The 25,278-nt window shown below is 43.4% G+C and overlaps 1 protein-coding gene across 4 annotated transcripts in view; it reads left to right on the top strand.

Moving 5' to 3' along the window:
• LOC125448399 (deleted in malignant brain tumors 1 protein-like) overlaps positions 1-25,278 on the top strand; it is a 142,089-nt gene that overhangs the window by 109,914 nt on the left and 6,897 nt on the right. For all 4 annotated transcript variants that reach the window (XM_059641423.1, XM_059641422.1, XM_048523698.2 and 1 more), the window contains one exon: positions 2,651-2,770. In XM_059641423.1, coding sequence (XP_059497406.1) covers positions 2,651-2,751 — 101 coding nt within the window. In that variant the 3' untranslated portion in view covers positions 2,752-2,770. The remainder of the gene's footprint in view (positions 1-2,650; positions 2,771-25,278) is intronic.

Raw genomic sequence — 25,278 nt, 5'->3', positions numbered from 1 at the left:
TACCTCGTAGCACTCAAGTGCCCTAACTGAGCCTTCACATCTCATCCTAACATAGCCTTCTTCTTCCTCTTGACCAGAGATTCCACCTCCTTCGTAAACCACGGCTCCCGCACTCTACAGCTTCCTCCCTGCCTGACAGGTACATATTTATCTAGGACACACAGGACCTTTTCCTTGAATAAACTCCACATTTCTAATGTGCCCATCCCCTGCAGTTTCCTACCCCATTCTATGCTCCCTAAATCTTGTCTAATCTCATCATAATTGCCTTTCCCTCAGCTATAACTCTTGCCCAGTGGTATAGACCTATCCCTTTCCATCACTAAAGTAAACATAACAGAATTGTGATTGCTATCACCAAAGTGCTCACCTACTTCCAAATCTAACACCTGGCCGGGCTCATTACCCAGTATCAAATCTAATGTGGCTTCGCCCCCAATTGGCCTATCTACATACTGTGTCAGGAAGCCCTCCTGCACACTCTGGACACAAACTGACCCATCTATAGTACTCGAACTTTAGTGTTCCCAGTCAATATTTGGAAAGTTGAAGTCCCCCATGACAACTACCCTGTCTCTCTCACTCCTATCGAGAATCATCTTTGCTATCCTTTCCTCTACATCTCTGGAACTATTCGGAGGCCTATAGAAAACTCCCAACAGGGTGACCTCTCCTTTCCTGTTTCTAACCTCAGCCCATACTACCTCAGTTGACAAGTCCCCAAACATCCTTTCTGCAACTGTAATACTGTCCTTGACCAACAATGCCACACCTCCGCCCCTTTTACCATCTTCTCTGTTCTTACCGAAACATCTAAATCCTGGAACCTGCAACAACCATTCCTGTCCCTGCTCTATCTATGTCTCCGAAATGGCCACAACATCCAAGTCCCAGGTACTAACCCATGCTGCAAGTTCACCCACCTTATTCCGGACACTCCTGGCATTGAAGTAGACACACTTCAATCCAACTTCTTGCTTGCCGGTGCCATCTTGCTTCCCTGAAACTTTATTTGGAACCACCCTACTCTCAACCTTTTCAATAGTTGAACTACAATTTGGGTGCCCATCCCCCTGCTGAATTAGTTTAAACCCACCCGAATAGCCTTAGCAAATTTCCCCCCCAGGATATCGGTACCCCTCTGGTTCAGGTGAAGACCATCTTGCTTGTAGAGGTCCCACCTACCCCAGAAAGAGCCCCAATTATCCAAGAATCCAAAACCCTACCCCCTGCACCATCCCTGTAGCCACATGTTCAACTCCTCTCTCTCCCTATTCCTCGCCTCACTAGCACGTGGCATGGGCAACAAACCAGAGACAACAACTCTGTTCGTCCTAGCTCTCAGCTTCCATCCTAGCTCCCTGAATTTCTGCCTTAAATCCCCATCTCTCTTCCTACCTATGTCGTTGGTGCCAATGTGGACCACGACTTGGGGCTGTTCCCCCTCCCCCTTCAGGATCCCAAAAACACGATCAGAGACATCATGCACCCTGGCACCTGGGAGGCAACACACCAACTGTGAGTCTCTCTCATCCCCACAGAACCTCCTATCTGTCCCCCTAACTATGGAGTCCCCAATGACTAATGCTCTGCTCCTCTTCCCCCTTCCCTTCTGAGCAGCAGGGACAGACTCTGTGCCAGAGACCTGTGCCCCACTGCTTTCCCCTGGTAAGTCGTCCCCCCCAGCAGTATCCAAAACGGTATACTTATTGTTGAGGGGAATGGCCACAGGGGATCCCTGCACTGCCTGCCGGTTCCCTTTCCGTCCCCTGACCGTAACCCATCTGCCTTTTTCCTGTACTTGAGGAGTGACTACCTCCCTGTAACTCCTCTTAACAACCCCCTCTGCCTCCTGAATGATCCGAAGTTCATCCAGCTCCAGCTCCAGTTCCCAAACGCGTTTTCAAGGAGGGGAACTGGAGCTGGAGCTGGAGCTAGATGAACTTCGGATCATTCGGGAGGCAGAGGGGGTTATTGAGAGGAGTTACAGGGATGTAGTCACTCCTCAAGTACTTCTTACAACTGAAACTCTCCAGTCTCAGTAACATCCTTGTAAATATTTTCTGCACCCTTCTCAGTTTAACAACATCATTCCTATAGCAGGGTAACTAGAACTGTAGGTAGTACCCCCAATGTAGCCTCACCACTGTTAGCATTAATTGTGTTTACATATTCCTGCAGATTTTAATATTGCCACTTCAATAGAGAACAAGCAATCATGCTTATTATCTCAATATTGAGTGTCACACTCACTATCAGATTGTTAACCTGCTTTTTCATTCTGTATCCACCAAGTAGTTATGTCATTTAAAAATCGATGTGAGAACCATGTTTATTCTTCTGTGTTTATTCTTAGGTTTTTAAATTTTATTTTTATAAATGTACTTATATATAGATATTTTTAAATTTCATAAATTATTGGCCCAACAATAATCCTGTGATCTCAGTAGCTGCTCATAAGAGCTCCAGTTTATAGTGCACTAGGAGAACACCACTCCCTGGGTCAGAATTTGCAAGTTCAAGTCCCACTACAGAATGTGTGGATTATCATAACAACAGGATTGATCACAAAATGAAGTACATTATGGATTTTCTTCATGTTAATATTCCCCTGATTTACCAGGATGTGTCCTTTTTGTTTTCACTGCAGGTCTTTATTCCAATGAATATCTATTTCGTCTCTGCCTTGCGGCTGTTGTTTTGGTTCTGCTCACGATCTTTCTTGTATTGGAACTGAGAAGAAAACCCTAGGAATCGAAGAATACAGATGGTAATAAAGCTGTGAAGATTGCATTAATTGCGATTGTTTTCTCATTACCTTTCGTAATTTTGTGAAAGTAATAGAATGTGATTTGGTTGTTTTTGCCGGGAGGGAGTGTGAGGGATAAGTTGCGGGAAATACGGGAGACACGGTCGAGGGCGTTCTCAACCACTGAGTGGGGGAAGCTGCGGTCCTTGAAAAACTTAGGCAACCATCTGGAAACCGATATCCATTTCAAGCCCACCAACTCCCACAGCGACCTAGAGTACACCTCCACCCACCCATCTTCCTGCAAAAATACCATCCGCTCGGTTCGCAACAAACAACTGCACTTCCCAGTTGCGAACCATTTTAACTCCCCCTCCCAGTCCTCAGACGACATGTCCATCATGGGTCTCCTGCAGTGCCACAATGATGCCACCCGAAGGCTGCAGGAACAGCAACTCATATTCCGCTTGGGAACCCTGCAGCCCAATGGTATCAATGTGTACTTCACAAGCTTCAAAATCTCCCCTTACCCCACTGCATCCCAAAACCAGCCCAGCTCGACCCCTCCCCCCACTGCATCCCAAAACCAGCCCAGCCTGCCTCCGCTTCCCTAACCTGTTCTTCCTCTCACCTGTCCCTTCCTCCCACCTCAAGTCGCACATCCATTTCCTACCCACCACCTCATCCCACCTCCTTGACCTGTCCGTCTTCCCTAGACTGACCTATCCCCTCCCAACTCCTCACCTATACTCTCCTCTCTACCTATCTTCTTTTCTCTCCACCTTCGGTCCACCTCCCCCTCTCTCCCTATTTATTCCAGTTACCTCACCCCATCCCCCTCTCTGATGAAGGGCCTAGGCCCAAAACGTCAGCTTTTGTGCTCCTGAGATGCTACTTGGCCTGCTGTGTTCATCCAGCTCCACACTTTGTTACCTTGGATTCTCTTGCATCAGCAGTTCCCATTATCACTGATGCAATGTACTGGACATATGCTGTGTTGGAACCATCATTGTTTTTCTTCATTTTTGGAGCAGTGAACTGAAGTTGAACATTGAATTTGGAACTTGGATCAGCAGCTTGCTTCTGTTTCATTTTTAAGGGAAAAAAAGACTAATGCTTGCATTTGGGAGATGGCCTGAAAAGATAACTGCAGGTTAATTGTTGTTTGAAGAACATTGTATGCATTTCAGTGCAAGGATGTGCTAAGCAGAAGGGCTGGCAGCTGGTATTGGCCAATCAAGGGGAATTCATTGCTGGCCAGTCAATTACAGAAAACTTTGGAAAAGAGATATCATCAACTAAACTGTTATTGTTCAGGTTTCCGTTACAGAAGAAGGCTGAAGCTTGGAAGCTGCTGGGCAAAGCTCTGTGTGTGTGTTATACTATCTTTATATAGCTTTATATTAAGTTAATAAATTGTTGAATGTTCTGATAGAAAGATTCCCAGTTTCTAAAAAAAGTGAATTTTCCTCCAAGCCTGCTGGAAGATGTGTGAATTGGCTGGTGACCTCAAAATTCAACGAAATACAATCCCATGTGCCTGTGATATAACACTTTGTTTAAGGATTCCATAAAAACTTGTAATAATTGTTATAATAGTTGTCAAACTGGCAAATTTCTTTCCTTTTAATTTATCCCTTTAATTGTGTGTGTCTGCCTTTGCGTGTGGGTGGTAGATATAATCATAAAGAAGATTGAACTTCAATCATTGGCATTAATTAAATTATCTTATTGTTTAGCTTAATTCTGCTAAAGGAACAACATTAATAATAAATTGTTCATTTCAGTTCAAGTTATAAGCTTGGCCATAGAGTCATACAGCATGGAAACAGGCCTTTCGGTCCAACAAGTCCATGCCAAACATAATTCCAAACTACACCATTCCTACCGCCCTCTCCTGGCCCAGGTCCCTCCAAACTTTTCCTATTCATGTATTTATCTAATTGTCTTTTAAACACTATAATTGTACCCGCATCAACCACTACCTCAGAAAGTTAATTCCACATGGGACCTACCCATCTACCCTGTGAGTGAAAAATTTGTATCTCATGTCTATTTTATTTCTCTGTCCTCTCACCTTAAAAATATGCCTTTTGGTCCTGAAATCCCCCATTCTAGGAACCATTAACTGTATCTATACATCTCATTATTTTATGAATTTTTATCAGGTCATCTCTCAACTTTCTATGCTGCAATGAAAAATTCCCCAGCCTCTCCAGTCTTTCTTTATACGTCAAACCTTCCATAGCTGATAACATCATGGTAAATCTCTTCTGAGCCATCTCCAGCTTGATAATATCCTTCCTATGACTGGGAAATGAGAATTGGACACAGGATTTCCGAAGAGGTCTCAACAATGTCCTGTACAATCTCAACGTGGTGTCGGATATCTGTTATTTTAGAGTTTGGTTAGGAACAGTAGGGCAATTTTGAGCTCCATTGATCATTGTAATGTCAGTATGTTGTGAATCCAGTGATAATGAGCTTGGCTTGCTGTCTTTATGTTCTCACAAAGAGTAATCGCACTGTCAATTTATTGGCTGGCACAGGTGCTAAATGGGAATTAAAATTTGAAATCTGTCCTGATCTATACTATCCTGAACCCGGCATTCCGTGCTGCTTTGCAATTCTGAACACTTTCCTAAGCCTTCTTCAGGGCTTGGCAATTACAAAAAAGCCCAGATGTTGCTGCAAAATAGCCCATTCTCAAACAGAGCAAGGTCCTTACTAGTCAAAACAGGCAGCTTTTACACTATAACAAAGTGTGAAGCTGAATGAACACAGCAGGCCAAGCAGCATCTCAGGAGCACAAAAGCCGACGTTTCGGGCCTAGACCCTTCATCAGAGCTTCTGATGAAGGGTCTAGGCCCGAAACATCAGCTTTTGTGCTCCTGAGATGCTGCTTGGCCTGCTGTGTTCATCCAGCTTCATACTTTGTTATCTTGGATTCTCCAGCAACTGCAGTCCCCATTATCTCTGCTTTTACACTATAGCCTGTTTTCCACATTGAAATAACTCCACAGAGGCTGGTATCTTGTCACCAAGTCACCATTTATTTACAATTGCAAAGTACTTGACATTAGTCAGGCTTTCTCAGAGTGACTAGAACCTCTGACACTCCTGGTTATATATGTCAGCCAAGGTTCCCTGATTGGATCAGGTCAACAGCCCCAATAAGGGAACTCATACTCTATGAGGTCCACCTGGCTGACCTCATCACATCATTACAGGTACAATTACAATGTTTACAAGGCATTTGGACAGATAAACGGACAGAAGCATTTAGACGAGCATTTGCCAAACGCAGGCAAGTGGGACTAATTTGGTTTAGAAAACCTTGTCAGCATGGACAAATTGTGCTGAAGGGCCTATTTCTCAGCTGTACAATTTCATGTCTCAATGACCAGTGAGGATACTCATTCTCAACTTCTCCCCTCACCTGAGGCATGGAGACGCTCAAGTTAAACCATCACCAGTCGTCTCTCTCTAATGAGAGAGCAGCCCGAATGATCTAGTAACACTATGACGTGTTTTACCTTCATCATTTCCTGACTGTTCTTGTTTTTCCACAAGAGGACAAACTGACTCAAAGATAACCGAAACTGATCTGTTCACAAATGGTGGAGAGTTTTAAAAAAACACTAATATGTGCCCAAATCGCACCAGTTTAATCTTTTCTTGAAAATGTTCATTGTTTGCAAGCTTCTTTTTCATTTGGATGCATTCCCAGTTCGGAGATAGATCTTTCGGATACGAAAATATAAAATTTTGTCAGACTTTAGTTCAGCCACATTTGGTGTGTTGTGTGCAGTTCTGGTCATCACATCATACAAAAGATATAGGTGTTTTGGAGAAGGTACAAAAGAGGATGTGGCCTGGATTGGAGTGTATAAACCATGAAGAGAGGTTGGACAAACTTCGGTTGTTTTCATGAGAGTGAGGAGGCTGAGGCTGACCCGGTAGAGGAATATAAAATTATGAGAGGCATGGGCAGGATGGATAATCAGAGTCTTTTTTCTAGAGTTGTAATGTCAAACATCAGGGAAGCATAGGTTTAAAATGAGGGAAAAGATTTTAAGGATATGTGTGAGGCAAGTTTTTCTGTATAGAGGGCAGTAGATTCCTGGAACATGCTGCCAGTGAAGGTGGTTGAAGTATATACAGTAGCAATGTTTATGACACATTTAGACAGAGACATGAACAAGGAGGGAACAGAGGGATATGGACCGTGTGCAGACATGTAGGATTCGTGTAGAATGGCATCATATTTGTGCACAGACATGGTGACCCAAAGGGCCTGTTCCTGTGCTGGAGTGTAATATGTTCAAAAAGAGTGTCAGTTTGGCTCGGGGGGCAATACAATCATAGGAGCAATTTTCCAATTTCTGATGGTTAATTACAATTTGGTAGTAAACAAACATTTTGCTCTTGGATTTTGGCTACATGGGGATAAAGGAGTGTTTAATCACAAAGTGTTTTTTTTAAATCAGTATTGTACCATGAAAATAACCAATAAATTAGCCATGCCCAAGATTTCTGCAGATTGAATATTAACCAGACTCTAATACCTTTAAAGACAAAGCTTTGTGAATCCACTTGGACACGTTTTGACAAGCTGCTCACTGTTGTTACCTCAAAGAAGGATGGATTCACATTCAATCTATATATTGGGAACATATTTGTGGTAATGTCGTACGATCAGAATAATGCAACTTCACAGACATGTTAACTTAAAGACTTGTTCTCCGAATTAATGCAGTGGCAATGAAAACTCATTGAGTAAGATTAGGCCCCAGCTGTACTTTGTGTCAAGGAGGGACTGAAGATTAGCAATGAATGAGTCAAGCCTCATCAAAGTAAGTATGTCCAGTAAAGATATGCGACACATTGTGTTTCTATAAATATCAGCTTCAATACATTTTTATTGAATGACTGGCTTGGAAAAGCAGCATTAGCAATTGTTTTAGTTCTTGTAAACTCCAAATAAATTGAAATCTCACTGAGGAAATGACGCATGTGAAAATAGATAGACAGATGGTTAGGTGCCTAGACAGATAGATATATGATAGACGGATGGACAGACAGAAAGAAAGAGAGAAAGAAGAAAGAAAAAAATCTGTTTGTAATTCAAAAGTAGCAGATACAGCACATTTTTTTATTACAATAAGAAACCTGCTGACTGGCCACACCACAAACTGCACCCTGTCCAATGATTGAGTAGAATTCCTCCATTTGACCTTAACCACAGGCAGAAAGTTAAACTAAACTCCTGTCAGATTGAGCAATTGCAGAAGGTGAAACACTTGCACACTTACCTCCTCCATCCTAACAATCCAAGTCTCTAGATACACCTTCCAGATGAAGTAACGATTTACCTACACTTCACTGTTTTCGCTTCCACATGGAGACGTGAAACGCAGACTTGGTGATCATTTTGTGGAACACCTTTATCCTGTCCGTACAAATGACACTGAGCTTCCAGTCACCTGCCTCTTCAAAGCCCCGCCATGGTCCCCCCACCCCAGCCAACACTTCTATCTCCAGGTCTTGCTGCAGTGCTTCAGCAAAGCTCAGAGCAAGCTGGAAGAACAGCATCTCATCTCCCACTTGGGTACGCTGCAGCCTTCAGGACTCAATATCAAGTTCAGTGGTTTCAGAGCCTGATGCACCTCCTTCCATGTCTTTTACCTAGCTCCACAGCACAGGCCCTGTCATGGAACGGGCTTTTGCCATTGAACTTTTGTTCTGCCACTTTGGGTTTTGTCACTAACTAACTGCTCAATTCTTTCCCCACCGCTCCCCTGCCAAAATCTATTTTGAACACATATACCACTTTTCCTAGCTGCTGTCCGTGCTGAAGAAGAGTCACTGAACTTGAAATATTAACTGTGTTTCTCTCTTTTTCTCTCTCCAAAGATGCTACTGGAACTGCTGAGTTTCTGCAAGTACTTTCTGTATTTATAACCTAAAACCTTAACTCTCTGTCTCTTTCTTTCTCTCCACAGATGTTGCCAGACCACTGAGTTTCTCCAGCACTTCCCGATTTTGTATCAAATTGTCTATTCCTGGAGGGGAAAGTTGAGATACAATAAACCAAAGAGGGATAGAATTCAAAATGAAGGAACAAATTTCAAGAATAATCAATTTTCCTTAGGTGTGTGAACAATAGCGGCACTGATGGCTGTAATAACTCATGCTATCGAAAACCAAACTATTTGTGATAGAACATAGAACATAGAAAAGTACAGCACTGTACAGGCCCTTCGGCCCACATAGAACATAGAACATAGAACAGTACAGCACAGAACAGGCCCTTCAGCCCACGATGTTGTGCCGACCATTGATCCTCATGTATGCACCCTCAAATTTCTGTGACCATATGCATGTCCAGCAGTCTCTTCAATGACCCCAATGACCTTGCTTCCACAACTGCTGCTGGCAACGCAATCCATGCTCTCACAACTCTCTGTGTAAAGAACCCGCCTCTGACATCCCCTCTATACTTTCCTCCAACCAGCTTAAAACTATGACCCCTCGTGTTAGCCATTTCTGCCCTGGGAAATAGTCTCTGGCTATCAACTCTATCTATGCCTCTCATTATCTTGTATACCTCAATTAGGTCCCCTCTCCTCCTCCTTTTCTCCAATGAAAAAAGTCCAAGCTCAGTCAACCTCTCTTCATAAGATAAGCCCTCCAGTCCAGGCAGCATCCTGGTAAACCTCCTCTGAACCCTCTCCAAAGCATCCACATCTTTCCTATAACAGGGTGATCAGAACTGGATGCAGTATTCTAAGTGCGGTCTAACCAAAGTTTTATAGAGCTGCAACAAGATCTCACGACTCTTAAACTCAATCCCCCTGTTAATGAAAGCCAAAACACCATATGCTTTCTTAACAACCCTGTCCACTTGGGTGGCCATTTTAAGGGATCTATGTATCTGCACACCAAGATCCCTCTGTTCCTCCACACTGCCAAGAATCCTATCCTTAATCCTGTACTCAGCTTTCAAATTCGACCTTCCAAAATGCATCACCTCGCATTTATCCAGGTTGAACTCCATCTGCCACCTCTCAGCCCATCTCTGTATCCTGTCAATGTCCCGCTGCAGCCTACAACAGCCCTCTATACTGTCAACGACACCTGCAACCTTTGTGTCGTCTGCAAACTTGCTGACCCATCCTTCAATCCCCTCATCCAAGTCATTAATAAAAATTACAAACAGTAGGCCCAAGGACAGAGCCCTGTGGAACACCACTCACCACTGACTTCCAGGCAGAATATTTTCCTTCTACTACCACTCGCTGCCTTCTGTTGGCCAGCCAATTCTGTATCCAGACAGCTAAGTTCCCCTGTATCCCATTCCTCCTGACCTTCTGAATGAGCCTACCATGGGGAACCTTATCAAATGCCTTACTGAAGTCCATATACACCACATCCACAGCTCGACCCTCATCAACTTTTCTAGTCACATCCTCAAAGAACTCGATAAGGTTTGTGAGGCATGACCTGCCCCTCACAAAGCCATGTTGACTGCATTTGATCAAGCCATGCTCTTCCAGATGGTCATAAATCCTATCCCTCAGAATCCTTTCTAACACCTTGCAGACGACAGACGTGAGACTTACTGGTCTGTAATTGCCGGGGATTTCCCTATTTCCTTTCTTGAAGAGAGGAATTACATTTGCCTCTCTCCAGTCCACAGGTACGACTCCAGTGGAGAGCGAGGATGCAAAGATCCTCGCAAGTGGCGAAGCAATTGCATTTCTCGCTTCCCAAAGCAGCCGAGGACATATCTGGTCTGGGCCTGGTGACTTGTCAATCTTAATGTTTGACAAAATTTTCAGCACATCAGCTTTCTCTATCTCTATCCATTCCAGCATGCACACCTGCTCTTCAAAGGTTTCATTCACTACAAAGTTCGTTTCTTTCGTAAAGACAGAAGCAAAAAACTCATTTAGGGCTTCCCCTACCTCCTCAGACTCCACGCACAAGTTCGCTATGCTATCCCTGATCGGCCCTACTCTTTCTTTGACCATTCTCTTATTCCTCACATAAGTGTAAAATGCCTTTGTGTTTTCCCTAATTCGTTCTGCCAAGCCCTTCTCGTGTCCCCTCCTGGCTCTCCTCAGACCATTTTTGAGCTCCTTCCTTGCCTGCGTGTAATCCTTTCTAGCTGAACTTGACCCTAGCTTCCTCCACCTTATGTAAGCTACCTTCTTCCTTTTCACAAGAAGCTCCACCGGTCTCGTCATCCAAGGTTCTTTTATCTTACCCTTTCTTTCCTGTCTCAGAGGGACATATTTACTCATCACTCGCAACAACTGTTCCTTAAACAGTCTCCACATGTCTATAGTGCCCTTACCAAGGAACAATTGCTCCCAGTCCATGCTTCCTAACTCATGTCTAATCGCGTCATAGTTTCCTCTTCCCCAATTAAATATCCTCCCATTTTGCCTAATCCTCTCCTTCTCCATAGCTATGTAGAATGTGAGGCAGTTATGGTCACTAGCACCAAAATGCTCTCCCACCACAAGATCTGATACCTGCCCCGGCTCGTTTCCGAGCACCAAGTCTAGAATGGCCTCTTCCCTCGTCGGCCTGTCAACGTACTGAGTTAGGAAACCCTCCTGAACACACCTTACAAAAACAGCCTCATTCAAATCTTCTGCTCGAAGGAGGTTCTAATCAATATTGGGAAAGTTAAAGTCACCCATTACAACAACGCTACTACGTCCACACTTTTCCAAAATCTGCCGACCTATGCTTTCTTCAATCTCCCTGCTGCTATTGGGGGGCCTATAGTAAACCCCTAACAAGGTGACTACTCCCTTGCTGTTCCTAATTTCCACCCATACTGACTCGGTAGGCAGATCTTCCTCGACAATGGAAGCTTCTGTAGCTGTGATACCCTCTCTGACTAGTAGTGCTACACCCCCTCCTCTTTCTCCCCCCTCCCTATTCTTTTTAAATGTTCTAAACCCTGGAACATCCAGCAACCATTCCTGCCCCTGAGAAACCCTCAGGAGGGTTTCCTAACTCAGTACGTTGACAGGCCGACGAGGGAAGAGGCCATTCTAGACTTGGTGCTCGGAAACGAGCCGGGGCAGGTATCAGATCTTGTGGTGGGAGAGCATTTTGGTGCTAGTGACCATAACTGCCTCACATTCTACATAGCTATGGAGAAGGCCACAACATCATAGCACCAGGTACTGATCCATGCTCTAAGTTCATCAGCTTTATTCCTGATACTCCTTGCGTTAAAGCAAACACACTTTAACTGATCCCTTGGTTCCTTCCCAGGAAAATCCTTCCCACTAGCTGGTCTACCTCTTGCTACTGCCTCACCTGCATCAACGCTCACCTCCGGTATACAGCTCAGGTTCCCACCCCCCTGCCATACTAGATTAAACCCTCTCAAACTACACGAGCAAACCTTCCACCCAGGACATGGGTCCCCTTCCAGTTCAGATGCAACCCGTCCGTCTTGTACACGTCCCATCTTCCCCAGAAGGCATCCCAATTATCTACATATCTGAAGCCCTCCCTCCTACGCCAGCTGCGTAGCCACGTGTTAAGCTGCGCCCGCTCCCTGTTCCTCGCCTCGCTATCTCGTGGCACTGGTAGTAAACTAGGGAACACTACTCTGTTCATCCTGCTTTGCAGCTTCCATCCTAACTCCCTGAAATCACTTTTTATATCCTCAATCCTATTTCTGGCTATATCATTAGTGCCAATATGTAACACGATTTCTGGCTGTTCGCCCTCCCCTTATAGAACCTTATATACCCGATCGGAGACATCCCGGACCCTGGCACCAGGGAGGCAACATACCTTCCGGGAATCCCAATCCTGACCACAAAATCTCCTGTCGATTCCCCTAACTATCGAGTCTCCTACCACGAGTACTTTTCTATTCTGCCCCCTTCCCTTCTTTGCCACAGTGTCAGGCTCAGTGCCAGAGAACTGACTACTATGGCTTTCCTCTGGTAGGTCATCCCCCCCAGCAGTATCCAAAACGGTATACTTATTGCTGAGGGGAATGCCCACAGGGGATCTCTGCACTGTCTGTCTGTCCCCTTTCCTCCCCCTCATTGTAACCCATCTATCCTTGTCCTGAGCCTTAGGAGTGACCAACTCCCGGTAACTCCTCTCAATTACCCCCTCTGCCTCCCGAATGATCCGTAGTTCATCCAGCTCCAGCTCCATTTCCCTAACACGGTTTTCAAGGAGCTGTAGTTGGGTGGACTTCCCGCAGATGTAGCCAGCGGAGACGTGTGCCATGTCTCCCAACTGCCACATTCTGCAGGAGGAGCAAGCAACTGTCCTAGCATCCATACCCCACTTATCTCAACACCCACTCAGTACTAAAGTAGAAAGCTTACTTCAAGTTGCTATAAAATTAATAACAAACTTATATTCAATAGAGAAAGCTTAGAATGAACCTTACCTTATTAACTAGGTTAGAGGAGGAGGGCAGGTGGGAGACACTACAGTTGTAGAGTCTCAGGTTTAGCCGCCTTGCTGATATATATGGTCACTGCTTTCCTTCCCGGCTGCCCCTCTGGTCCTCGTCACTTCCTCAGCTGCTCCCGCTCCTTCTGTGAAAGAGGAAAACACCGCTGCCCGCTACCAGTAAGTAATTTTAAAAATAAACTGCTTTACCTTGTTGTGCAGTGGAATAATCCTAATCCAAAAATAAAATAAAATAACCTAACCTACATTCCCCTCAATTCACCCTACTGTCCATGTGCATGTCCAGCAGTCGCTTAAATGTCACTAATGACTCCGCTTCCACAACTACCACTGGTAAACTATTCCATGAGCTCACAATTGATGATATACATGGGCTAGCCACTACTCTAAGCAAGTCTCAGGACATGCAATAATAATGGATTTTCTACCAACCTGTTCAGCGATTACATACCTTTGGAGTAGATAGGGCTTGAGCCCAGGCCTCCTGGCTCAGAGGTAGGGATGCTATACTGTACCACAAGGACCCCCTTTACATTTTACTCTAAATAGCCCAATTAGGGATGGGTAAGAAATTCTGACCTAGCCAGTGACACCCACAACCCACGAGTAATTTTTAAAAATTGCATTGTAGGATGCATAGGCGGTGCATGAACTATTTTAAAATAGCCGCTGGAGAGTAGCTTCAAATTAGCTTCCAACATCTGCAAACACTAGCAAGTGCGTGAATAAAATTAGTCCATTGCTAATTCAGAACTTCAGACGCAGTGGGCCACAGCGTGCCATTCGTGTGTGCATAATAATCAAAAATCTATCACTCCACAGGCCCTGGTCCCCTGGAGACAAACAGAAAGTTTTGTCACACAATGTGTCTTTCACAACTGAACAATGTGGATAGTACCAATTGGTATTTCCATAAGAAATGGGAACAGGAGTAGGCCTCTCAAGCCTGCTGCACTCTCCAAAAGGATTATAGCTGATCTGACATTCCTCACTTCCACTTTCCTGCCCTTTCCCTTGATTCCTGAGTGATCAAGAATCAATTTATCTCAGCTCTAAATGTACACATGGACACTGTTCCCACAGCTCTCTGGCAAGGAGTTCCAAAAACTCACAACTCTCTGAGAGAAGAAATTCCTCCTCATTTCAGTCTTCAATTGGTGCCCCTTTATCCTGAGACTGTGCCCTCTGAGCATACCAAAGCAGTACACTGACCAATTAGTGGTGTGTAAAACTGAAGCAATATTTGCCATTTGAAGCCAATCAGCATTAGTGACTGCATTCTCAATTACAATACCTCTGCAAACCGTAATCCACTTGCTAAGCATCAACACTCTTCTGTGGAATAAACATTATTCTTCGGTGGAATTTCCCTCAGACGTGCATGAGGGATATCTTTGAGGATGTGCAAAAGTTATTCTGAAACACTATGAGACATTTTTGCGCAAGGAAATCAGAAGGTGTGAACACCTGGATTAATTTTGCAAAACAAAGAAGATCGGAGCAGGAGTAGGCCATTCACCCCCTCAAGCCTGCTCTGCAATTCAAAAGGATTGTGGCTGATCATCCGGCTCAATACTCTCCTCCCCTCATATCCTTTGGTCTCTTCAGCTACAAGAGCGCGGTCTACCTCATTCTTGAAAACACACAATGTTTTGGCCTCAGCTACTTTCTGAGCTTGTGAATCCCATAGGCTCACCACTCTCTGGATAAAGACATCCATCCTCTCAGTTCTGAAAGGTTATCCCTCGTATCCTTAAACTACGACTCCTGTTTCTGGACTCCCTGGCCATTGGGAACATCGTTCCTGCATCTAACCTGTCTCGTCCTGTTAGAATGATATACCCCCGCTAACCTCTCATTTGTCTAAACTCCAGTGAACATAATTCAAACTGACTCGATTTCTCCTCATCCGTCAGTCCTGCCAATTCAGGAATCAGTCTGAGAAACGTTTGATACTCTCCCTCGAGAGCAAGAATGTCATTCCTCAGATAAGGAGACCAAGGCTGTACTCCTTCTTCCAGCTGTGACCTCACCAATGCGCTGGCCAATTGTGGCAAGACATGTCTACTCCTGTACTCTAATCTTCTTGCTTTGAAGGCCAATATACAGTTTGGTTTCTTTACTGTCTGTTGCTTCTGGACCAGAGCAGGGCTTATACAATTAACAGTAGAACCCTGGGGAGTGTCACTAAAGAAAGAAACAGGTATATAGTTCCTTGAAAGTAGAGTCACAGGTAGACAGGGTTGTGAAGAAGGCGTTTGGCAGACTTGTCTTCGTTGTTCAGGCCATTGGGTATAGAAGTTGAAATGCCATGTGGCAACTGTACAAGATATTGTTAAGGCTGTTTTTAGAATACTGTGTTCAGTTCCAGTCTCCCTGCTGCAGGAAAAATGTTGTTAAACTTGAAAGGATTCAGAAAAGATTTACAAGCAGGCTTTTGAAGGTTTGAGTTATAGAGAAAGGTTGAATAGACCAGAACTTTATTCCATGAAACTTCGGAGGCTGAGAGGTGACCTTATAGAGGTTTATAAAATCGTGAGGGGCATGGATAGAGTGAATAGCCAAGGTCTTTTTTTGTAGGCTAGGCAAATCCAAAACTAGAGGGTGTTGGTTTAAGGTGAGAGGGCAAAGGTTTAAAATGACTTGAGAGGCAATGTTTTCATACAGAGGGTGGTGCCTGTATGGAACAAGGTGCCAGAGGAAAAGGTGGATGCTAGTACAATTACATCAATTCAAGGCCATCTGGGTACATGAACAGGAAGGGTTTCGAGGGATATGGGCCTAATGCTTGCAAATGGGATATTTAGTTTAGGATATCTGGTTGGCGCGGAGGAGTTTGAACTGAAGGGTCTGTGGCTGTACTAGATAACTCTATGACTCAATTTGCGCACTTACTTTCAGTGCCTGGTATAAAAGGACACCCAAGTCTGGTTTAATATTCCCCTCTCTCAATTCACAGCCATTCAGATAATAAGCTGCTTCCTATTCTTGTTGTCAAACTGCCTTTTTGTTTTTGCAGTGCTACCCAAAATTTAAATATCATCTGCTAGCACATACCTGACACAGATTATTTAGTGAATGGGCAACTGGATGTGAATAAATTCGAGAGGGTAAAAAGAGATGATCCAAGGTGTCGGATTGAGGGAATCATTTCCACTTTGACTGTATTAGTCTTCACAAAACTGCCTTGGGCCCCAAAGATTCTTTCTGTGCTCCATGATACAATAGTAGTGTTACAATCTGTAATTCTGCTCTGATGAAAGGTCTAGACCCGAAATGTCAGCTTTTGTGCTCCTAAGTTGCTGCTTGGCCTGCTGCGTTCATCCAGCTCCACACTTTGTTATCTTGGATTCTCCAGCATCTGCAGTTCCCATCATCTCTGCGAACTGTAGGAGCTTTGAAAGTAGCCCTTGCCTCTGTCTGTGTCTGTGTGCTGATTCTCACTTTCAGACACAGCAAACCGCTTTACGTCTTAGCAATAAACCCTGCTCCAAGCTTGGAGCTTATGCTGGTGCATTTTAATCCCTTTTTTTCTCTCTCTCAGCTGAGGTCAAGAGACAATGGTAACCAGGCTATCACTTATCGTGGATAACAAGGTGTAGAGTTGGGCAAACACAGCAGGCCAAGCGGCATCAGAGCAGCAGGAAAGCTGATGTTTCGGTGGGTTTTCCACAAATGTGGAGATTTTGCCTCCAGTGAGGCATCCCCTCTGTCAGATATGACACATGTGGAATGTTGAAAGGGTGTCCTCACCTTTTTTTCATAAAGACATTTCCAAACATAGTTCTGCTTATTGCGTACTGTGAAGATGCAATCCAAAGAAGCATTGACACCCACCTACATGAAACATTAATACAGTTTTATTTCCTTGAACATTTCTAAAATTTTGTTGCAGGTGATAGTGACCACAATTCGGTTATGTTTACTTCAGCGACGGAAAGGGATAGGTGTATACCGCAGGGCAAGTGTTATAGCTGGGGAAAGGCAATTATGAGGCATTTAGGCAAGATTTAGGATACACAGGATGGAGAAGGAAACTGCAGGGGCTGGGCACAAATGAAATGTGGAGCTTGTCCAAGGAACAGCTACTGCATGTTCTTGATAAGTATGTACCTGTCAGGCAGGGAGGAAGTGGTCGAACGAGGGAACCGTGGTTTACTAAAGAAGTTGAATCTCTTGTCAAGAGGAAGAAGGAGGCTTATGTAAAGATGAGGCATGAAGGCTCAGTTAGGGACCTTGAGAGTTACAAGTTAGCCAGGAAGGACTTAAAGAGAGAGCTAAGAAGAACCAGGAGGGGACCTGAGAAGTCTTTGGCATGTAGGATCAAGGAAAACCCTAAGGCTTTCGATAGGTATGTCAGGAAGAAAAGAATGACTAGAGTAAGATCAGGGACAGTCAAGGACAGTAGTGGGAAGTTGTGCTTGGAGCACAAAGAGATAGGAGAGGCACTAAATGAATATTTTTTGCCAGCATTCACACATGAAAAAGGCAACGTTGTAGAGGAGAATACTGAGATACAGGCTATTAGACTAGATGGGATTGAAGTTCATAAGGAGGCGGTGTTAGCAATTCTGGAAAGTGTGAAAATAGATAAGTCCCCTGGGCTGGATGGGATTTAACCTAGGATTCTCTGGGAAGCTAGGGAGGAGATTGCAGAGCCTTTGGCTTTGATCTTTATGTCGTCGTTGTCTACAGGAATGGTGCCAGAAGACAGGAAGATAGCAAATGTTGCCCCTTTTGCTCAAGAAGGGGAGTAGAAACAACCCTGGTAATTATAGAACAGTGAGCTTTACTTCAGTTGTGGGTAAAGTGTTGGAAAGAATTACAAGAAATAGGATTTTTAATCATCTAGAAAGGAATAATTTGATTAAGGATAGCCAACACGGATTTATGAAGGGTAGGTCATGCCTCACAAACCTTATTGAGTTCTTTGAGAAGGTGACCAAACAGGTGGATGAGGGTAAAGCGGTGGATGTGATTTGTATGGATTTCAGTAAAACGTTTGATAAGGTTCCCTGCAGTAGGCTATTTCAGAAAATACCGAGGCATGGGATTGAGGATGGTTTAGCGGTTTGGATCAGAAATTGGCTAGCTGTAAGAAGACAGAGGGTGGTGGTTGATGGGAAATGTTCATCCTGGAGTTCAGTTACCAGTGGTGTACCGCAAGGATGTGTTTTGGGGCCACTGCTGTTTGCCATTTTTATAAATGACCTGGATGAGGGTGTAGAAGGATAGGTTAGTAAATTTGCGGATGACACTCAAGTCAGTGGAGTTGCGGATAGTGTGGAAGGATCTTGCAGGTTACAGAGGGACATAGATAAGTTGCAGAGCTGGGCTGAGAGGTGGCAAATGGAGTTTAATGCGGAAATGTGTGAGGTGATTCACTTTGGAAGGAGTAACAGGAATACAGAGTACTGGACTAATGGTAAGATTCTTGGTAGTACGGATGAGCAGAGAGATTTCATTGCACACGTGCATAGATCCATGAAAATTGCCACCCAGGTTGATAGGGTTGTTAAGAAGGCGTATGTTAGGTTTTATTGGGAGAGGGATTGAGTATCAGAGCCATGAGGTCATGTTGCAGCTGTACAAATCTCTGGTGCGGCCGCACTTGGAATATTGCGTACAGGTCTGGTCACTGCATTATAGGAAGGATGTGGAAGCATTGGAAAGGGTGCAGAGGAGATTTACCGGATGTTGCCTGGTGTAGAGGGAAGGTCTTATGAGGAAAGACTGAGGGACTTGAGGCTTGAGAAGGTTAAGAGGTGACTTAATAGAGACATACAAGATGATCAGAGGATTAGATAGGGTCGACAGTGAGAGCCTTCTTCCTCAGATAGTGATGGCTAGCATGAGGGGACATGGCTTTAAATTGAGAGGTGATAGACATAGGACAGAGGTAGGTTCTTTACTCAGAGAATAGTAAGGGCGTGGAATGCCCTGCCTGCAACAGTAGTCGATTAACCAATTTTAAGGGCATTTAAATGTTCATTGGATAAACGTATGGATGATAATGGAATAGTGTAGGTTAAATGGGCTCCAGATTAGTTTCACAGGTTGGCGCAACATCAAGGGCCAAAGGGCCTGTACAGCGCTGTAATGTTCTATGTTTTATGCTCTACTTTCACACATCAGTGTAAAATAAAACACACTCCACTGGCTGGCGAGATTAATAGATAAAGCAAAAAGAGGGATGTATCAAAATGAAGTAGGATGCAGATTCTTGCACAGTTTCTAAGTGTAGTTCGCACGCTCTGTGGGGAGAGAAACACCGGGAGAGGCTGTTAGCTTCAGGTCTGTTTGTTTTCTGGGTATTCAGACCCATCCCTTCTTTACACCAGGCGTTACGTGTAAATGTTAGCTGGATTCACCCATTCCATCAAAACAGCAGTATAAGTAACTCAGAAAATGAATTATTGCCTGGCTGAATTCTGACAAAATACACTGGGAAACATTATCAGATGGCATAGCATTTCAGTGTGTTACTTGATTGGAATTTCAATAGAGTTGCTTTATTCTATTGTTGTCTAATTAGTGCATTTTTTAACCTCTCAAGGGTTAAGATTTAACATTTGTGATTCGAATTTTTTTGACCTTTCTAACCCCACAGAGGTTAACTCCATTTTAGCATTATAATTGACAACAAATTCTTGCAATTATTAATTAATCTCCCCCCAACTACTGGTTAGATATATAAAGGAACATCAGATTAAACCAGGGCTTGGAGTTACGGCATTAACGAAAGGGTGCAATTTTGATGGATTTACAATGATGTTAGAAACTTAAGCACCTCCCACCCTCCCTCCCTGATCATTTCGTCAGTTGGACTGCAACACACTTGTGGTAACTGATAAAAAAAGTTGCTAAGCCTGCTTTTCTGGGCCATGAGTGTGTTCATGCCGCAACATAATTTAATGATTTCTACAACAAACGTTAGGAAGTTAAACATGATTCATGTTTCTTGTCAGAATTCAAATGCCACATCTATCTACCTACCTATTTTCTCATGTGTCATTTCTTCAATGAAATTCCAATTTACTTGGAGTTTACTAAAACTAAGAAAATTGCTAATACTGCCTTTCTGGACCAGTTTTCGCAAAACACATATTTGCCAGATGTCTTTACCGGACATATTTGTTTCAATGAGGCTTGACTCAATCACTGCTAATAGGCCAAAGAGGCATAGAGTAATGGAAACAGACCTTTCGGTGTAATTAGTCCACACCGACCATGTTCCCAAACTAAACTGGTCTGCATATGGCCCATATCCATCCAAACCTTTCCTATTCATGGAATTAAACTTTGGAAACTACTTGATTCACCACTCCCTCTGGCAGTTCATTCCACACATGAACGACTCTCCATGTAAAAAAGTGTCCCTACTCTCACACCTTAAAAATGTGGTGCCTAGTTTTGAACTATCCCACCTGACAGAAAAGACCCTCATAATTTACCTTATTTATGTCCCTAATGATTTTATTAATCTCCTATGCTCCAGTGAAAAAAGGACCCAGCTTATCCAACTCAAACCCTCCATTCCCAGCAACATCCTGGTAAATCTTTCCTGAAACCTCCTTCCAATAGCAGCATGACCAGAACTGCACACAGTGCTCCTGAAGAGGCCTCACCAACAAACTGTACAATCTGAACATGGCATCGCATATCCTGTACTCAGAGTATTGAGCAATGAAGACAAGTGTGCTAAATACATTCTTCAGCAGCCTATCTGCCTGTGACCCAAATTTCAAGGAATTGTGTACCTGAACCCCTAGGTCTCTCTGCTTTACAACACTACCATTAATTGTATAAATCCTGCCCCTTATTTGTTTTACCAAAATGCAACACCTCGCATTTATCTAAATTAAACTCCGTCTGCTACTCCTCAACCCAGTAATCCAATTGATCAAACTCTCTACAGTCTTTCCCTTGAATCCTTGTGACTACTGATGCTAACCATTACGTTGTACAGCAGGTTAATGACTGACTCTTGTGATGCCAATTCTAGTCGGAAAACAGTAATATCGTATATCTACCTCCTGCATTTGTCCATCCTTTTGTCATAGAGTCACACAAATCAACAGCATAGAAAAGAAAACCAATACCAACCAAACTAACTGACCTGACTCCATCTTCCCAGCACTTGGTCCATAAACTTGTACATTCAATACTTTTTAAGTATTTGCTTTCCCAGTAAGTTGCCCTTTTACATTTCACTATAATGTCTGGCCTTGCTTTAAACTCAACTGGTGATGTTTTTACAGGCTTCAACCTTTCATTTTGTATCAGTTGCCCTTGTACCCTTTCCTATTTATTCTGGTTTTCTCTCTCATGCCCACAATATCTTCTGTTTCTCTACATTTCCCCAGAGGTGGTTTATTTTAACAGAGATATTCAGAATGTGGGCTGACATTTCTCTCTCTGGCTGTAAAGAGAGGCACATTCTAGAATCTGCAACAAGAATTATAAAAAATTCAAACATCTTAAAGGGAAGTGAATGTAATATAGGAACAGCAGTAGGCCATTCAGCCCCTTGAGTCTGCTCTACCGTTCAATGGCTGATCTGTGGCTTAACTCCATAAACCAGCCTTTGGCCCATATCCCTCAATACTTTCACTGAATAAAAAAAATCTACTTCAGATTTAACAACATGATAACAAAGTGTGTGAATTGACAACATTCAGCAAGTGCCTTTATAGATTCTTTTACCTGTTCTAGACAGAAAAATAATATAGAACAGGAATGATTGCCACCTTTGTAACTCTGGATAACTGACTGGATCTTATTCCTTTTCTTGGCAAAGAGTAGGAATAACTATTGTCAATTTTCTCAAACATTGTCTTCATTCACCAATTCTTCTTGAACTCTAAATGCAAGGTTGATCAAAGAGCACTAAAAAAAAATTAAATATTTCATTAAAAATACCTTTCGAAGAAATAAATCAGATGGACATTGTTGCAGAAAATTGGTTCTTTTGTTTCCGAGGCTTTCGCTCCACTGTCATAGAGTCAGAGAGGTCTATAGAAAGGATAAAGGACCTTCAGCCCATCATAACCATGCCAGTCCAAAACATCCATTGAACTATCCTCATTCCCATTTTCCAGCACTTGGCCCACAACCTTGCCTGTCTTGGCATCACAAATGTATATCAAAATCCTTATTCAATGTTCAGAGGGTTTGGCTGTGTTATAATAGGCTGTAAGGAAGCAGAGTTGCAAGGAATGCTTGCAACTGTATGATACATGCGATGTAGAGCTTGAGCTGGATTTATACCCAAATATTTGGTTTGTAATCTGCAGAGTAATGTCATTGTATGGAATACTAAACGTATGCAGGACATGGATTTGAAATCACTGCCACACCTTCTTGAATTTTACAAAGCCCAAAATAATGCTGACTGTCGAGCAGATGCCAATTGTTGTGCAAATCTGCCTTGTGTATATCCTTTTAGAGAAATATATCTGGTCTCAGATTCTTAGGGCAGTGGTAATGTACCTGCCTCTGACCCAAGAGGCCCAAGTTCAAGAGTTCTGTGCTCGTGGCTGTGAGTGAGTTGTTTAGAAAATATCACCTTAGTTGGCTAAATTGAACATAGGATTGTGGGCAACACTTATGTATGCTTGATCTATTTCAGCTTTCTGGAGATATATCAGATATGACATTGAAAAATGCTGTTCGTATTTTGCCTTACAAGGGCAGAGTCTCTGAATCTCTATATTGTCCAGTCTTCCAAGCAGAGTGGAACAACATCACTTTGTCGGAGGCTTCACTAATGATGTTACCTAGCAAGGTTAAAAAAAACTGAACAAAACAAGCCAACAACCTCACTCGCAACCCAAGTTACAAAGCTTTGCAAAAATCTTAAACATCTTAGGGAAGATTCAAATATTAATATTAAAATATGAGCTCCTATAATCGCTTCTCCCCTAGCCAAGCTTTTCTAGTACAGCAACAACACTGACATTTATCCTACACTGCAGAAAATTGCCCAGGCATGTCCTGTACATGAAAAAGCTGGAAAAATCCAACCCGACGATTTGCTGCCCCATCAGTCTACTCTTGATCATCAGTGAAGTGATGGAAGGCATCATCAACTGCTCAGTAATAACCTGGCCAGTGATGCCCGGTTTGGGTTCCGTCATGACCCCTCAGCTCCTGCCTTCGTTCAAACATGGACAGCGGAGCTGAATTCCAGAGGCAAGGTGAGAGTCACAGCCCTTCACATTGAGGTTGCATTTTCCCATGTGTGGTGTCAAGGAGCTCCAGAAAAAACTGGAATCAATGGATATTGAGTGCAAACCTTTCACTGATTGAAGTCATACCTGACACTTAGGAGGATAGTATAGTGTCCTCAGCCCAACCACCTTAAGCTACTTCCTCAATGGCCTTCCCTACATTGTCAGGTGAGAAGTAAGATTTTTGCCAATGATTACACAATGTTCAACACCGTTTGCCACTTCTCAGATACTGAAGCAGTTCATGTTCAAAAGCAACAAGACCTGAATGGTATGTCAACTACCAAGTAGCAATTATGCCACTCAAATGCCAAGCTATGACCATCTCCAAGAAGAGATGATGTAAACATCTCCTGTCAATAATCAATTGTGTTACCATCACTGAATGTCCCACTATCAATATCCTGTGGGTTACCATTGACCAGAGACAATACTGGACTTGCCATATAAATATAGTGTCTGCAAGCAACAAAAAACAAATTACTGAAAAAGCTCAGCAGGTCCAGCAGCAGTTGTGGAGAGAAATCAGAGTTAACATTTCGGGTTGAGTAACCTTCCACAGTGGCTACAAGAGCAGGTCAGAGGCTGAGAATTCTGCAGCAAGTAACTCACCTCTAGCCTACCACCAAAGCCTGTCCACCATTGACAAGGCACAAGTCAGGATTATCATGGAATACTCTCCAATGGTTGGATGGAGGTAGATCCGACAACACTTGAGGAGCTCAATACCACTGAACATAAGGACACCTACTTAAGCTAGGCATACAAATTCCATTATTCATAAGGTCTTGTTGGAAACAGTTGGAGATTTGGAGGGTCATTGATATTTTGAATTCACTGTGCTAGCAATTCAGTGATAGTGATTTGGTATGGCTCATGATCCCTGTGCCATAATAACTGTCACACTGAAAATTAGAACAGAGTGCACAGTTTTTCATCCCCATATTTCTGAAGAATGGAAGATTTAAAGTTTATCCGATCCATACTTCGTTATTATTTTGTGGGATACATTGGGAGGAGCGATTTCACTGCCATGTGAGAACACAGAACAATTGGACAAAATTCCATTAGCCTTTCCACTGATAGGTGGGAGCTATGCTGTGCTTCCTTCACTGTGGGTCACCTGTGAAGTTCTTGTAACAGACACTTCAACCAAATTATGTCCCAGAAACCATGCTTGTCCAGGTGCTGTCACTGTATGAGACAATCAAAGGGCTGCAGTTCAACATTAGCCCTATTGAAGTACTCACAATTTAAAGGAGCAGCGTTTATATAAATTAACTTCACACAAACTAGGCAGGCTCTCTGAAAAATACACAGACTACCCCCCCTCTGCTGAACATGATTGAGAGGCTGGATTCAATTCCCTAAGCTTGGTCTGTAGGGCACACTGGGTCTTCTTAGTACAAAGGTGGATCTTGCACGGAGTCTTCACTGATGGAAGGGCCATTGGGTGTCCCTTTGTATCCCCTCCAATGTCTTTCTTCAGAGCCCTTCATAATTAGGAAGAATGTGATTGTACGGGACAGGGTGCACAAGAGATTCCCCAGGATGTTGCGTGGGACCAAGAATTTCAGCAATGAAGAGAGGATGCATAAGCTCAGGTTGTTTTCTTCAGAACAGAGAAGGTTGAAGGGTTATCTGACAGAGGTGTATAAGATTATGAAGGGCATGACGGGGGAATAGGAAGCAGCTGTTCCCCTTATTTGAAGGGTCAATCACGATGGGAACACCGATTTAAAGTGAAAGGAGGTTCAGAGAGAGATTTGAGGGTTGTTTCACCCTGGGGTGGGCTGGAGTGCATTGCTTGGGAGAGTAGTTGAG

Source organism: Stegostoma tigrinum, chromosome 41 (genome assembly GCF_030684315.1).
Source record: "Stegostoma tigrinum isolate sSteTig4 chromosome 41, sSteTig4.hap1, whole genome shotgun sequence".
Taxonomy (NCBI): Eukaryota; Metazoa; Chordata; class Chondrichthyes; order Orectolobiformes; family Stegostomatidae; genus Stegostoma; species Stegostoma tigrinum.
This window is presented reverse-complemented; position numbering and strand designations above follow the sequence as displayed.